This window comes from Echiichthys vipera (assembly GCF_963691815.1).
Source record: "Echiichthys vipera genome assembly, chromosome: 21".
Classification (NCBI taxonomy): Eukaryota; Metazoa; Chordata; class Actinopteri; order Perciformes; family Trachinidae; genus Echiichthys; species Echiichthys vipera.
Genome location: NC_139846.1, coordinates 9887994 through 9905104, shown reverse-complemented (window position 1 = coordinate 9905104; position 17111 = coordinate 9887994). Strand labels below are relative to the sequence as shown.

General features: G+C 43.4%; 1 protein-coding gene across 1 annotated transcript; it reads left to right on the top strand.

The window, feature by feature from the left end:
• Positions 1-322: 322 nt before the first annotated feature.
• myca (MYC proto-oncogene, bHLH transcription factor a) lies at positions 323-2915 on the top strand. Its single transcript, XM_083936382.1, has 3 exons — positions 323-525; positions 873-1555; positions 1918-2915. The coding sequence occupies exons 1-3, from the start codon at positions 374-376 to the stop codon at positions 2565-2567; spliced, it is 1485 nt and encodes a 494-aa protein (XP_083792508.1). The 5' UTR covers positions 323-373; the 3' UTR covers positions 2568-2915.
• The last annotated feature ends 14196 nt before the right edge of the window (positions 2916-17111 follow it).

The following is a 17111-nucleotide window of genomic DNA, read 5'->3' as shown; positions in this document are numbered from 1 at the left end:
TCCGCTCTACTATGACCCCTCCCACTTCTTCTTCTTCACTGACATAGACCCAGCCGGAGTAGAAAAACACACCGTTTTGTGACCAAAAGTACCGGTGAAAGCACGGGTTTTCGAGGTTATATCAACATTATTGCCGTTTGTGTATTATGTCCGGTGATAAAAGCGGGAAATTAATTTGAGGTATGTGAGATTTTTGAGGCCGGCGAGTGTTTCGCGGGAAAACCAGCGGAAGGATACAGCGGAGGGGCGGGGGGAGTGCCGCGGCCGTTTTTATTGCAGCCGGCGGAGCTCTCAGCTGTGATTCTCACGCTGCTGATGACAGACTGTGCGTCGTCCTCACCGGGTCGCTGGTGCAGCCCAACACGTCCCATGCATGCTTCACACAGCCTCACTGAGACCGCCTGCAACACCTCCGTGGAAGGATTTAATGTTACTTTCGTATTGGAATAACTTTCCTGCCCTTTTTTGCGCCTTTTGGGTCGATTTCGCCTCGTCTTCTTCCGCCGACAGTTTGAAATCTAAAAGGTAAGGGAGCAGAGTGGGTGTCTGGAAGCTTGCACGTCACCTCCCCACGCCAGTTTAGTCCAAAAAAAACAAGTTTACCGTCAGTAGCAGTTAAGTGAAGGTGGGGTTTTCCCCCTTGCACTTAATTTACTATCACTTTCCCAGTTGAGCACCTGCTGCTGCGGCACGATTGCATGTAGTGTATGTGTATGCAAGGCGTGCCAAAGAGGGTTGATGTTTTGGAGTGACCATGTGATGTTGCTTACACTAAATGTTGAACGGGATCGGTGCCAAGCAGCTGCGGTGACCCTGTAGACTTTTTCTCGAATCAACATCTAATCCCCCGTGTTTGTTTTCCTCTCAACCAGCTTCACAAAGAGGAAAAGGACAAGAGGCAAAATGCCGCTGAATTCAAGTTTGGCGAGTAAAAACTACGACTACGACTATGACTCCCTTCAACCCTATTTCTACTATGACAACGAGGAGGAGGATTTCTACTCTCAGCAGCTTCAGCCTCCGGCACCGAGCGAGGACATCTGGAAGAAATTTGAACTGCTGCCGACCCCTCCCCTCTCCCCGAGCCGCCGGCCGTCCCTGTCAAGTCTCTTCCCCTCCACGGCGGATCAGCTGGAGATGGTGACCGAGTTCTTGGGCGACGACGTGGTCAACCAGAGCATCATCTGCGACGCAGACTACTCCCAGACCTTCCTCAAGTCCATCATCATCCAGGACTGCATGTGGAGCGGCTTCTCCGCCGCGGCCAAGCTGGAGAAGGTGGTCTCCGAGCGGCTCGCCTCCCTGCACGCTGCGAGGAAGGAGTCCGCGGCGGGTGACTGCACGGAGCCCGCCGGCGCAGCTCCGTGGAGGCTGAACAGCAGCTACCTGCAAGACCTGAACACGGCCGCGTCGGAGTGCATTGATCCGTCTGTGGTTTTCCCGTACCCGATAGCAGAGACGCCCAAGCAGAGCGCAGGGACGCCGCCTAATAAGGATTTGGGACTGGACACGCCACCGAACAGCGGGAGCAGCAGCAGCAGTTGTAGTGACTCAGGTAAGCTGTGAACGTGCACTCATCATGCACTCCCGCTTTTCTGTGCAGTCAGGAATATCCCTCTGCTGAGTGTGCAGACATTATGTCCACTAGTTTTGACTAAACGGGTGCAAAGCTTTGTCTTAATTCATGTGATTTGCAATCAGACTTCCAGACAGGAGGCAGAGACATGCTCCTTGTTCCACCCATGCCATGTTGTAGACTGCTGTGAGATTAGCTGGAGGGGTTGGCTGCAATGTTAAGCAGTCAACTGATGTGGAAGGAGAGCCCCCACCCCCTACTATCAGCAGCAGTGCAGTGTGAATGAATCGCGTCCTTGATGCTGAACCAGAGTGTGATTGTTTTTGATTTTTGTGTTGCAGAAGATGAGGACGGAGATGATGATGATGAGGATGACGAAGAGGAGGGGGAGGATGAGGAGGACCAGGAGGAAGATGAGGAGGAGATCGATGTGGTCACAGTGGAGAAGAGGCAGGCGGTGAAGCGGTGCGACCCCAGCCCAGCAGAGATCAGGCATCCCAGCCCGCTCGTGCTGAAGAGGTGCCACGTCTCCACCCACCAGCATAATTACGCCGCCCACCCATCCATGAGGCACGAGCAGCCGGCTGTCAAGAGGCTGAAGCTGGAGAGCAGCAGCAGCAGCAGCAGTGGCGGCGGCGGAGGGGGCGGAGGCGGCCACAGCAGGGTCCTCAAACAGATCAGCAGCAACCGCAAGTGTTTGAGCCCACGGACGTCTGACACGGAGGACTATGACAAGAGAAGGACTCACAATGTTCTGGAGCGCCAGAGGAGGAACGAGCTCAAGTTGAGCTTCTTCGCCTTGCGGGACGAGATCCCTGAAGTGGCCAACAACGAGAAGGCGGCCAAAGTGGTGATTCTGAAGAAGGCTACAGAGTGTATTTACAGCATGCAGACGGACGAACAGAGACTCCTCTCACTCAAAGAACAGCTGAGGAGGAAAAGTGAACTTTTAAAGCAGAGACTCGCACAGCTGCAGAGCTCTCGTGCTTAAAGTTCGAATCATCATAGACTTTTTGGCCTTTTGTTTTTTATGCAAGTTCAAGACTTAGGGTGTACAGTTGTTGTTGCATGCAAATGCAAAATGGCTTAAGTTGTTTGGAATCTTGTTTGATTTCAATGTTAAAACTGCCTCAATTGAAGTTATGGGGGGGATTAAATATTTAAAAGTTTATTTTTATTAATAAAATATTACAAAAAAATGGGGATACCCTGTTGAGGGCCCAAACTAAAATATACATTTTTATGTTTTGTATATAATTAATATTTCCTAAGAAAATGTATTTTTGGATCTCAATTGTCTGGATGTTCAGACCCAGTGTTTGGTTTTTTTCCATTATGTTCCTAGATTCTTTTTGAAATATAAAAAAATGTTTCTTCTCAAATTTGTGTCCTTGTTCTTGCAGTGCAAACACACATCACACTTTTCATCACAGTACACCCATTAATACTGTATGTGCTGGTGCATGTTGCAGCAGAGTGGCTTCAGCAGGAGACAAGACTCATAAATGATTGCATGATTTGAATAAAGTGAGGAGGACGGAGGTGTAGCCTAATGACGCTCAGACAGTCACCCCTCTCCCTCTGTCTACTCCGGGTACTATTTGATTCTACATTTCAGGGTTACAATGACATATTTGCACTTGAAGATGCAATTGTAGAGGCTGGTCTTAAAGAAGACAAGGTAAGCTCAGACCGTGGTGTCTTATTTATGCATAGACTCATTTAAACCAGCACAATGGCACACTATGACTTGACTGCTTGTTACTGAAGACATCCCCCCTATGCTGCTAAAATGAATAAAAGGCACCACAGTGTCATAAGACATGTTTGGATAAAATAATTCAACTCTGAATTAGACCTGTTTTGTTTATAATATGCACCCACAAATCTCAAAAAGCACCAGTGAATGCACATGACATGGAAATACATTGAAAGCTATTTCAAATTCCTTGTATATGTAAACATACAGTAAAGCTGATTGTGATCAAATCTCTTAATTTCTTACCTCAGATCCGAAATTAGGTCAAATATTTGTGTGGAAAAACAAACGAGGCATGGAACTATCATTGATTTCTATCATAAATGAAGATAGACAAATATCTATATATCTTTGTGGGAATATGAAAATAAATGTATCAATACCAGCCTATAAAACTCTGAATAAGCCTTCAGCGGAGCCCCACACACAGTAAAGTCTCTGCAGTATACATTATGTCGTACATAATGAAAACATACCTGTGTTATTGTTGATATTTCGCCATTTTTTCGAGCGTCTTTCCAGTCTCGCCGTGACGTCACGCGCCGTATCCCGAGCGTTCCCCTGAGCGCGTGGTCCTGGTCGCGAGCACATGGAAGTGAGGTCGAGATTTGTGTGTGTGAGACGCGCGACTGATCATCAGACAGAGAGAGAAAAGGGGAATATAAAGGCGAAAAAACACCAAGGAGAGCTCAGGCTGACGCGGTAAGAGCTCTGCGTGTGTCTTCCGTCGGTTGCATTAATACTTTTTAATAACTAATCCTTCGATCACGCTGATTAACAGCCTGTTCTGAAGTCAAAACGCTCTTCATCTCTTTGTGTCTCATGCAAACTTCATGGAAAGGAATAACAGTCGAGGCGTGGATATGAGCGACTGTGCAGAGGTTTAATGTGGTGTGACTATAAAGCCTGTCTGAAACTGTTGTTCTCACTGTTGTTTGCGTCTGGCTTCTATTGTCTGACCAAACTCCTGATGATATTGCTGGAGATGTTGATATGCATGTTCTGTTTGTCTGTTGCTGTGTGTTTTATAATGCTGAACATACTTTCCAAGCCTGTGTTCACCCTGGAGCACAAAGTGTGGAGCTGCTCCAAGCGTTGTTTTTACATCTGCTGTCAGTGTGATAGTGTAGTTATTATAACAAAGATGATAAAAAGGGCATCTGTGATAGCATCAGATATGCTCACGGCTCTGCACTCATAAGCTTTTCTTTTATGTGGAGCTTGTTTGTGTGTAAGAAAAGAAGTATAAATAGATGTATAAATAGTTTTTTATTCTCCTGGCCTGTGAATTATGCAGCTATGGCGAAAGGCATGAGGTACAGCCACACTGAGACATAGGAGAAGCACAAAAGATGGGAGTAGTGTGAGTTCATTGTGTTGACTTTCTGGGTGGGCAGGAGGGTGTATCGTGAGCAGGGAAAGTGTGCTGTAACTGGCTGACCGGGGTTCAAGCCTCCATGACAACATGCATCCACCCCTGCTGCACTTTTTGTCCAGGAAAACACTGAATCCCTCTGCGGAGAATGGGATCGTGAAAAGACACCTACAGAGAGGCATTCTACGTCAAACCCGGGCTGGGTGAAAAGTGAAAGTGTCTCGGTATCAAATAACCGCTGTTTTAAACCATGTTTCTGTGGCTGCATTTCACTGTTACACTGAAGTTTACACCAGATTTTACCCTGACCCTACATGTCTCTCCACCTGCAAAACTCCCACAGAAAGCATGCTCGCTGGGTCGCAAGAGCATCCGGAGAGACTTTCTTCTTTTGCAAAATGATCCACAGTATTTCAACTGCTTGCATAGTTGATCTACTGTCAGCTGCTCCTATTAAGGTTCATATTGAATCGGATGAGTCAGAACTGGCTCAGCATCAGGTAGAAAAGCAATTCTACAGTATCTGACGTAGAGCTCGATGTGTGTCTCTAATGCATTCACTCAGGTACAAGTTTGAGGTACTTTTGCTTTTCTTGAGTCTTTTCTTTCATGTTGTCAAAGCTTGCTGTTGCTGCTGCCAATCACTCCATCAGCCAGCGCCACGAAACAAGCCAGCTTAGGTTTACGGTGAACATTAACAAGCAACCTAATGTTCGCCAGCTAGCTGTAACTGGCTATGCTGCATGGATTTGGCGTTACTTGCTCCGTTAGCTGATAGGATCATTTACTATGCTTCTTTTTTCATTGGTTGTAGCGTTAAATCTTACCCAGATGCAATAGTGCTATGTTCTGATTGGCTATTATGTAGCCCCTGTCTTTATTTTTGATTGGCTGGTAAGTGGCTGACCGAAAAGAGTGCCCGTCACGCTCGATGCGTGACACTTGAGAGCCCTGCTAACAACTGGGCCACATTAGCAAGCAAGCTAACATTAGCAGCTAAAAGAACAATAGATTTCACGACAGTGTTTCCTCTAAGAGTTTTAAACAACACCAGGGGGCTGATCCCAGCCTGCCCTGAGTCTGACTCCCATCAAACTAGCAAACTAGTTGCTGCCGTTACAGGACAGTCACCAACTGTAGGTCCATCTCCAGGCTGTCGTTGCAGAAAGTGTAACGGAAGAACAGCACGTGTCGACTCCATTTAGCTGTCTCTATTGTAGGGCTGCAGCTATTGAATCTTTTTGTATTCTACCAATTATTCCATCGATATTATTAATCGAGTTATCGGATAAAAAAATATATATTTCTGGGGGAGGCCTATTTGGTGTGGTAATCTAACAGGTGGGTGTGTGTGCGTGAGGGGGAGAGAGAGAGACGAGATGTGCGTGTTGAAGGTAATACGAATAAGTTTACTATTATATCAATTCAAAGTGGTGCATGAAATTCTACGTGAAGCACGCGTTTACTTAAACAGGTTTCAAAGATAAATAGATTTATTTAGAAAATGAATTAACGATAGATATTATCAATAAGAGTGACTCGCTCTCTTCCTGTTTACCATAACAACAAGAAACGTACAAAACGCCACTGACACCTTTCCTCAAACAAAACTATAAAGACTGATCAGGGAGGTCACGTCATGTTTAACATTCATGAAACACTAAACATACAGGCATTCACAAGGACAGCTAACATTCCTCTTCCTGTTGGTTCGTCACTACGGCAGCCGCCCTCCTTAAACTGGAACAGCGGCGCTCGGTGAAGTGGCGTTAACAACGGGCCGCTTTCTGCTCAGACGCTGAATCATCGATGTCGTGCTGTTGTGGTAGAACAGTTCTAGTTCAAAGTGGACACATTTGCACCTTTTTGGCTTCTTTTTTAAGTGTGAAATGATCCCAAACTTATTCTCTGTCTTTTCCAGATGTAGTGGTGTGCATCCGCAATAACGGTCCGTGTGGAACAATGATCCCTGCGCTGAACAGACCGCATAACGCACAAGATAGGAATTAAACAAGGCAAAGATTTTGCCTCGATTCATTTTTGTATTGATTGTTTCATCCCTGCTCTGTTGGTTGTATGGGGAGCTGCAGAGAGATGAGGGATATTGTGAAAAACATCAAATCTCTGAGGTCTCAATTTGTAACATTTTCAATGCAGGACTTTTACTTGTAACAGAGCATTTTACAGTGTGGTATTAGTACTTTTACTTAAAGGTCCCATATTATGCTTGTTTTCAGGTTTATAATTGTATTTTGAGTTTCTACTTTAACATGATTACATGCTTTAATGTTCATAAAACACATTTTTCTCCTACTTCCTGTATTAATATACCTTTCATTTTCTGCATTGCTATGACTACATCAGTCAAGAGTGTTTTTGAGGTAAATGTTAGAGTCTATCTTAGAGATCTGTATGTTTTCCAGTAAAACTTACACTGCCACACCACAACGGCTGCACACATACTTTCAGACTACTTTAGAGGCCCAGGAATACATGGAGGTCTGCTCTTATGTAATCTGTGTTTTTCAGAGCTGGAATAGATTAAAGTCGTTCATATTCCTGAAGTCAGATCAGAACTGTAGCCACTCGCCAGTAAGACTTTTCTGTCTGGCTGCGTCTCATTTTACATTATTATCACATGACATCACTTTCCTCTTTGGGAATATGCTGCCTCATTTGCATGCTCTGTCTCTGAGCTGTCAGTGGGTTTTTATTGGCGTGACGGCCTGTGTTTGGCTGCCAAGGTCTCTCCTGCACAGTGTTTTCATTTTACCACGTGAGAGTATCCAGGAGTATGTTGCTGAGGAATGTGACACGTGTGCTCTTGAATGCAACGCCACCACACAGCTTGCTTAACGGGGAACAGAAGTTTGAATTCTTTGTTAGCGAGAGGCTTCAACAGTTTATGGGCGGCCGTTTCCCATGGCAACAGTCAGGACCCATGATGCCCTAGCAACAGCAGTAGCCCGCTATAGTGTAAAAGTGTTGACACAAGCACATAGTAGCACTGGTTAGCAATTTAAGCTGTCCCTTTTAGAACATTCAACATTTGGGAGGACACATCACGACGCTACGTTTGTATTCCACTAGCAAAGTGGTCGCTAGCAAGCTAGGCTAACTAGCATCCGCTCAGAAAGTGGAAGCTAAGTAGCCTAATTATTCCCAGCTGAACTTTACTTTTGTTGTGTAAGTTCAACATCCGCTTAATCATTCTGGGTGCTTTTCATTACGTTAACGTGTGTCCTTGCTTCCCTCACTCCCTCACTCCCTCACTCCCTCACTATATGTGAAGCGATTTTTTTCATTTTTCGACTCAAACCTGAATTGAATTGGATGCATATTTGAGTGATATAAACACATAGAAAATAAATGATTATCAGCTTTTTTTTATACAAAATAACAAAAATGAACAGAATAAAATAAATATATGTTCTGCTTAACTTAAAACTGTACAAATTAATATAAGAACACAAAGCAGAACATAGTGCGCAATTAATGCAACAAGAAAAGTGCAAACATAAAGTCTGAGTAAAACTTTTTTTCCGTCTGTACTTCTTCTGAGCTCTTGCTGCAGCCACCAGCTGTTTGTCTGTTTCTTGTGTGCCCACTGCCCACCACTGGAAGCCTGTCACTTTAGGTCAGTCAATCCACCATGGGCTATGGGAAAAGTCACAGCGCAGTGCACTTCATAGATGGTATTGCGCACTTTTTCCACCCATGTTTTTCCTTCTAACCATTCCTCTTGGTATTTTTGCATTCTTTTCTGTTTTTTTCTCGGAGGAGTAGTTGCATTGCTGCTAGAAGATGTACCGTCCGAGACCTGTAAAGTACTCTCAGCGTCACTGCTGTCCATACTGCTTTGTTGTCTTCCGGTATCTTCTTCACAAGCAACAATACCTCGACCAATGAGATGAGCGGGATTCTGGATCGTCATACTGCTGACAGCCCCGTGTGAGTGGGCTGTCAGCTCATTGGTCACAGAGCAGGAGATGCTGAGGATAAGTTTACCTCAAATTTTCTTATAAGGTGCCATTTATTCATTCATTCTATTGACACATACTATTTTTGATTCTCACCGTAATACGGGACAGAGTGCGTCCCTTTTCAGCTCAATACAGGGCGCGCACTTTTGTTTCTGAAAACGGGACCATTCTGTTTTTCAAGGGACGGTTGGCAACCCTACTCCCATGTGAGGGCGGAGGAGCCGAAGCTGTCAAATGAGAAAACTTTGGTTAGCTAATTATCTCACACACGCGCGGTGGTGCGGCATATGTCATGCCACTTGATAAAATATTTCTGCGTAGGCTACAACTGTGTTTCCATTTAAGGGACAAGAAGATCATTCATGATGGCGGAGGGGGGACCATTTCCTGGTCACACAAGAAGAGAGGATGTGAGGAAGCATAAGTTAGCATATTGAAAAGCACCCCCAGAAGGAAGAGGTTAACTTGCCTTAGCTGCCTCGTTTGAATGTTGCCAAATCAGTACGCAAGCTAAGACAAACAAGGATATACCTTCTTTTAGTTTGACTTTAAAAAAGGTCCCATTTCATGTCTTCCCAATGTTCTTTAATGAGGCTAAAAATCACATTTCGTACAGATTAGTCCTCGGTTGGCTTTTTTAAGTAAGTTGGCCTTTTTACTGAATGGAGCCTCAGAAAGAGGCCATTTGGAGCAGCAGTGTGGGGCGCTCACAGCCATGTCTGGCTGTTATGTAACAGTATTGGTCCCACTGGTCAATGATGTCATTGGCTAAACTCATGCTTTTCAAATATTAACTTTCAGATACCGCACTGATGGTATTCACAAGCTTCTTCATCACTGGTCAGCCCTTTTTATCTATTTGCATGTAGGAGACGTCAGTGCATAGCAGAGTGCATTGTCATGTGCAATATTGTACTGACGATCCTCATCAAAGCAGGGCGCTCCAGCTGGATCAGAGCTAATTCTCCCACAGGAGTTCCCCGACAGCGTGGAGGCCAAGAGGAGGGCAGAGTTTTGAAGCAAAGTCCTGGTGGAGCAGAGGAATGCTGCAGTATACAGTAGAGACAGTTGTATATTGAAGGAAGTTCAAATGTTAACGTAATTATCTTTGGTATTTAACTGTAACAGACTTTATTTCCGTTTTTAATTCACATCACAAGACAGAATGACAAATATGTTTATAATGCAAGGAATCTGTGGCATGTGTGAATGTGTACGTTGTTGTTAGATTCATGCGTAATAATCATCTTGGCATTGAGCGGATGTTTAGAGCTGAAACGATTGGTGGATTAATCAGTCAGTCAATTAAAAGGAACTTGGTTCCAGCTGTTTAAATGTGAGGATTTCCTGCTTTTCTCTTGCTTTTAATTCATTGTTTAATGAAAATCTTTTGGCTTTAGACTCGAGCAATTTGAAGATGCCACCTTGTGCTTTGGGAACTTTAACACTTAAGCATTCCTTAAAATGGACATAGTTTTGATTGATGGCCGGTGCTGCAGACAAGTGACTTGCAGATAGAAAATACCATGGATACCACATATTCATTTTGGGAGTAAAGATGAACGGCCGTGTCTGTTCCTTATGTTTAGATACAGAGCAGTATAGTGTTGAGTTTCATGAGACAAACAGTGTGCAGCAGGAGTAGAAGTGTGCACACACACATTAAAAAGGAATTACCTTCAGTAGAAAAGCCAAGGACTCACCAATCAGTGAGCACATTTAACATCTCACTGCAGAAAAGGAAGTACGGGCCCATTGTTCGAATCAGTCACACTGATGTTCAGCCTTGAGTTGCTCCATACAAGTGAATGAAATTGATGTCATGCGACCTTCTTCATTCATCCGGACAGAACTTAATGTTCCCGGAGTTTTAAAAACTGAATATTTGACTGGAGAAGGATCTTAACCTGTTATTGTCACAGTTGCTTTTTCTATTGTAAATAGTCATGCTGCATCTGTAAAGCTATTAGTTGAAGGACTGCTTGTACTGTTCTGCCCCGTCAACCACACTAGACTGAAATATCCACTCTATTTCAACAACTAATGTATCCGTTATCGACATTTATGGTATTATTCTGCTTTGTTGTTCCTGACTTTTCCTCCGTCACCACCAGCAGATTTACATTTGTTCTTCAGAGTTAAACGTTTCCACAATAGTCTGATTGTGCAACATTTCAATCAAACAGAAGTCTTCATCAGGCAAAGCACTCTCCCAAAGCACAATATGTAAACACTAACTCTGTGATCTGCATAACTGAGAGTCAAACTACTCTCACTGTCTGATACTTCCACAAGGTAAAAGTACTTTCTGTACGTCCGTCTGTACAGCCAGCACATTCTTTGAACGTGGCATTTCTTCAAATGTGGCCTAGGCTAATTATGAATTCACACAAATATCTAATGGGCTAAAAATGATTAAGTGATGTGATTTTATATCTGAAAGGTCAAAGGTCAACTTCCCTGTGACATCACAGTGTTTCTGTCCATTATTCCACGCCATAACTCAGGAACAGAGACATTTGGGATGATACTGCATCCACGTTTTGCCAAAAAATACACACAATAACTTTTGATTCGATTCTTTTAAATTTTTCGCCACATATACTACGAGTCTCCAGAGACATGGTTGTAAACTGCAACTTGACTGGTTGGTGCAGGCATACAACCACAAGGTGGTAATTCTAGTTTTCTCGATGACTTACGTGATTTATGATATAAATTCGGCTCAATATCTGATGTGTTGTCTTGGATCTTGATGTTTCTATGGTGGTATGATGGTCCAGGTTGAAAATAGATTGGCTCTCAGTCATGCAGATCACAGTCACCTGAGGGATGAATGTGTTTTCGTCTTTATATTGCTTGTACTTTTTCAGAATAGCTGGGAGCTTTTAATAGTCTGCAGATCATTTTGCATCTAATTTTGACCTTAGTTGGAGTCAAGCCATCACCTATATGTTGGATGTGAAAACCCTGTTACACTCAAATGCAATAAACAAACCCATGGCACCATTTTTTTTATGCCTGTACCATTTAAATCAGATGTAAAATGTACATGCCGTGTGTTTTATCCGTGGAATTCACTGAATGGATTTCCTCAGCATGACATCTCTCCTTTCCTGCTTCCTCTGCTCACTACAAGCACTCTTCACAGTTTATGCCACCAAATGACACACTGCTATTAAACACACAGGAGGTCAAAGTTAACCATTAATCATAAGAGCGAGGAAACGTGATCCTCAGCTGCTGTCGGCCCGCGCGGCCCCGACAGGTAGCTGTTTGGCCGCTCTCACCGAACGTTCACACTCAAACGGTATTAGTGTGGAGGGCAACTTCAAGGAGGAGGCAAACCCTGCTCCACTTCCCAGGTTCTCCGGCTGAGATGAGTCACACTCGGCAAACAATGTGCTTGATTTTGCTGTCAGTTTACCTCAGCCGTGGAGGGAGGGGGGGAGGACAGACACAAACTGTTTGACTGCCCTACATACTGTGTTTATGTGTCCTGCCGCTGTCCCAGTGGAGGGACTTTTGAGTTTGAAAGGAAACATGCCCACGCATTTTAATAATCATTGTTAAGCTGACAGAGCAGAGGAGGAGCGCAAGACATGTACACCTTTTGTTTGCCCGCGGCAGTGAAAGGTAGAGCCCACATACCATTGCGATGATGCGGATGCATGCCAGCTCTCTGAGTAATCTGACATCACCAAAATTATGGACCGCATAAACCCTTTTCATGGAATATGTAACATTGATGGCTTTTTTTTTAGTGGCATATAGCTATTGTATTTGTATTTTATTTATTTAAATGGTCAGCAATTGACTGATACTGAGCGTGATATGTTATTTGTTTAAGAAAGCAGCCTCCTGAATATCTTTGCATAGTCAACCGCCGTATCTGTAATGGTTGAATTTTTCTCCTCTAAAATCGGTATCTGTCTCAGAAGTCCCATATCAGTCATGCTGTAGACACTACAATAGGCTCATGTGTTACCTGCGGAGTTCAAAGTGCAGTTTAATGATCATTAAAGCACTGTTAATGAAATATTAATAGTGTCTTGTCAGTGCCAACTCTCTCTATCACTCATCGGGGGTTGGAGGTCAGGCTGCTCTCCTGTGTGGCAGAATTCATCAGACTGATTAAAAGTCCCCGCAAAAGGTTAATGTAGTTTCCCTCCTGCAGCCAGACTGCTCCGTCATGGTCCTATTCGCCAAACGAGGAGCCGTTTAGAGTGTAGAGGTGAGAGCCTTTGGTTGTCTGTATCTTCAGGTGGAAAAGAATTTCTCACCTTTCCTCTGTCTTCCCCTCTTGTTGTGTTATTCAAAGCGGGCTGGAGAGAAAGTGCGAAAGCACGCAGACACGGTCGCTCAGTGTGTTTAGGTGTCACAGGACATCCTCCGACACCTGGTCTTCGCTAAATACAGCTCGGCCCTTGTTCAGACAGATATGGGGTTGTCACTCTCCAGTTGTCTGGCTGGAGAAATGGAGGCCGGCAGTAAAGAAGTCAGCGTGTCTGCAAGATTACCCACAATTGGCGTGGGGTGATGAAGATTTCATGTCCTGATTATTTTGGCCAAAATAATTACAATTCATAAAACTATCCAGATAATCATCATCAAAACATGCTTAAAACTCTTTAAACGGCACTAAAACATGCTTGAATACTACTGGTTTTTATGGCATCACAGATGGGACACATTTTATTATTGAACTAAATCGTAAATCATTAGGTCCCCCTTATTAAAAATGTCAATTAAGAGCAGCGATCATTCAGAGCCTATTCAATTATTAAATTTGCATTATTTATTGTTGCTGTTCTTGATAAATACATGCACAGTGATGTTAATGTAAGTTCAATTAACACTCCTACTGAAAAAATGGATTTTCTGTGAAATAAAATAGATTCTATTTGAATTTAACTGTTACTTATGTGGCAAACCAATGTTACGGTTAGAGGAATAACCGTAGTAAACTGCAGTCAAGTCAAATTTACCACGATCACCTTATTGTGATTGCTTTGTATCACGAATCAGAGCAATTGTTGCTCCGTCCTTTACCCACAATGCACCAGCCATCGCCTCACGACAGGAATGACACACGTAGAGGTTTGTGTTCACTGTGAGATTTGAAGGTTTGGTGCATCGCTTAGAATGAATTGATTTCGAAGCATCTTAAGGAAAATTCACTTCACACTTCACAGAGCTCAGCGTTCGTTCCTTCCCACTTGGATCTGATGCTGAGCCTTGAACACACTGATCCTGCTCCCTTTTGATGTGCTGACTGTCTGTCCCCGGGGTGGTTTTGATTGCCTCTTTACTCCCCTCCTATGTAAGTCAATAGGAGCCAGCTTGCCATCTGTGGGAATTGATACCTCTGCTGAATCATACTATTAAAGTGCTCCTCCATCTTCCTTTCCACTGTCTCTGCCCGCACCCTCTCACCCCAAACTCCCCTCCCTTTCCTCCCTCCTCCCCTCCTATTTCTTTCTGAGGGGACACGTCTTCTCTTACTGCCAGAGATGCAGGAGACGTGTCTGCCAATTGGGGCTAAGGCCACAATCAGACCAAGGATAGACCACTGAATTACAAAAATGAAATAGGAACGCCAGAGATGCCACACTCCACAAGACAGGACTGTACCACTCTGGAAAGTTATCATGGGGAAAATCCTTATATCTTCCAGTCAAGTGTATTATTGGATATATCCATATATCTGAAGGGCCATATAACTGACCTTATGCTGTGTTTGTATCTGTAGGGCTGGAAGAATTATTACATTAAACCAGTTAGTCAATCTTTGGGAAAATAATCACTTGCATAATTTCTGCAATTTTGCAAACAAAAATGCCGGTTCCAGCATCTCAAACATGAGGATTTGCTGCCATTCTTTGTCACATTTGATAGCTAACTATATATCTTTACGTTTTGAACTGTTATTTGGACAAAATAAGACATTTGAAGATGTTACCTCAGGCTGTGAGACATTACTCTGGCATTTTTCACAGATTTGAAACAATAAGCCCTAAAGTACCATCCAAGTTACATTATCTTTCTACCCCCTCTTATGCTTTAAGGCTGGATTTACCAACTGTTTTGGCTTGTGACCCCTTAAAAATGGAACTAAATTGTCCATAAACATAACGTTGTGTGGAAGCAATGTGTTCTTTAGATGGTTCCTCTAAATGATCTTGTGACCCCTCAGATTTACCTTGCAGTGTCTTGTGGGGATCTGTACCTCCACTTTGGGAACATTTGAAATGATGTAATGATTGTGGTGAGACCCTTCCAGTACAGTATAACTCATTAAGTCACTGCCAAATAACAGAAATTAAGAAAGTCAGGTCAAGCTGAAGTCGTTTTGTCACTCTGTAATAAAACCAGCCACTAAAACAAACGTTTATTTATTGGTGGGATCAATGGCAGCCTGTAAATGATTCCCCTGCTCCTCCCGTGTCACTTTTTAAAAGTTATTCTTGGAGGACAGTTGTGAAAACATCGAGAGTGACAACAGAGGAACAGAAGCTGCAGCCAGCTGACACCTTGAGCCTCTAATGGAGATACAGTGTGAGGAAGAGGAGGAGAGTTTGTGCCACTGCTGACTTGTCACTGCGAACCCAGCAGGCTCATCCTGCTCCTGATTAATGGAGCTGTCTGCGGGGCCTCGCAGGGGAAGAGCAGGGCTGTTTTCCCATTCACTGTAGCCTCCGTTTATTTGCCCACAACAGATGGGCCCCCTGGGGCCCCCGGCTCGTTTGCACCTTATGCGCTCAGCATCCTTCATCTTAATCAGTGAACAGGTTCCTGAGCACAGCCACCTGACCTACAGGTGACCTCTGTGACTCGTCCTCCTTCACAGAGTTACTCTAAAAACCAACGGCTCATTACTCCGGTATTGTCAGGTATACTTCCTCTTTTCCTATTTTGTCCTCACTCCGCAGGAGCATGATACGCTGACGGATCTAATGCCACCATCCCACAGGATCTTGATGTAGTGTTATATTTACTGCTGCTACATACAGTGGAAAATGAACACTGGCTATCACTATGTAAAAAACAAAAACAAAATACAAGTATGAAATAAGTATGAAACTGAAAATGAGCATAATGGGTCCCCTTTAAAGGGCAATCTGGACATTTTGGGGAAGGAGTTACAAGAATAGGTTGATTAACTTAATTCAAAATAATTAAGTAATTTATCCAGCAAAAATTACATACGGTTGCTGTTTAAGGTGTTCAAATGTAGATGTGTATCTTTTCTCTTTGGATATCATTGTGAATCTTTGTATTTCAGACTGTTGGTGTGTTTTTGAATTTATCTAGCTTTTTTTCTTACTTTGTCAGTGTTCCAGATCTCTCCCTGCTCCAACACAGCTGATTCACATGATCGTGAACTCGTTATGAGCTCCTGAACAACAAGTTGATCATTGAAATCAGCTGTGTTGGAGCAAAGAGGAAAAACATGCAGGAAAGGGGGTACTCCAGGAGAGATTTGTGAAACGTTGACGAGTGAAAAGCATTTGTAGGTAAACACAGATCCAACATGCTGGAGTTTCGTCACCACTAGTTAAATCTAGTTTCAGTTAATTCATTCAGTCACAGTAACTCAGCTTTTGTTGCAGGGATCCCCAGCCTCATGTTGCCTAACATAAAAATGTTCCACACAGTGAGCTTTTAAATCTGGGGAAAAGAGCCTGCAGGGTCGGATCAATACTCCGTATGGGACAATGATGATGCCTGAAATTGAGGCCTCAGAGTATTTCGGAAGAGAAAACACAGTTGCATCCTTAGTTACTTGGGCTGCAGCTATTATTTTATCGTCTCAGTTGATCGATAAATGGTTTGGCTATGAAATGAAGAAAATAATAAATATACTGTCCTTCTTAAAAGCTGAACTTGATGTATTCAGAGGGCTTGTTTTATCCAACCAGCAAACCACAGACGATATAATATCACAGAAAACCAAGATGGCGGAAATCAGAAAGTTCTGGTTTGAAAAAGTGATTGTAATGATGATCTGATACGCGAAACCGTTGTGTTTTTGCTACTTTGTAAATCCTTGAGCCCTCTCCACCATCATATGTAGATATAAGTTTAATCTATTGACTAAAGCCCTATTCGGACAGGACTAGTTTAATGTGGGGACGTGGGGTGAGGTCATTTTCACAGGAGGTTTTAGTCCAGTCTGAATGCAGCACGTCGGTAATTATTCCAGAGAACGTCAGTCAAAATTACGGCCATTTTCACCTTCTGTAAAACGCTCCTGAAAGAATACCACGGGTAAAACTAATTCACCTGATTACGACCCTCTGTAAAACATATGTTGATATTCCGTCAAATAATGCCAATACGTAGTTTCTACATTTTTTTACCATGGAGGCTGAAGAAGCACTTTTTTTTTAGATAATCTGTCTTTTAGTTATGTCT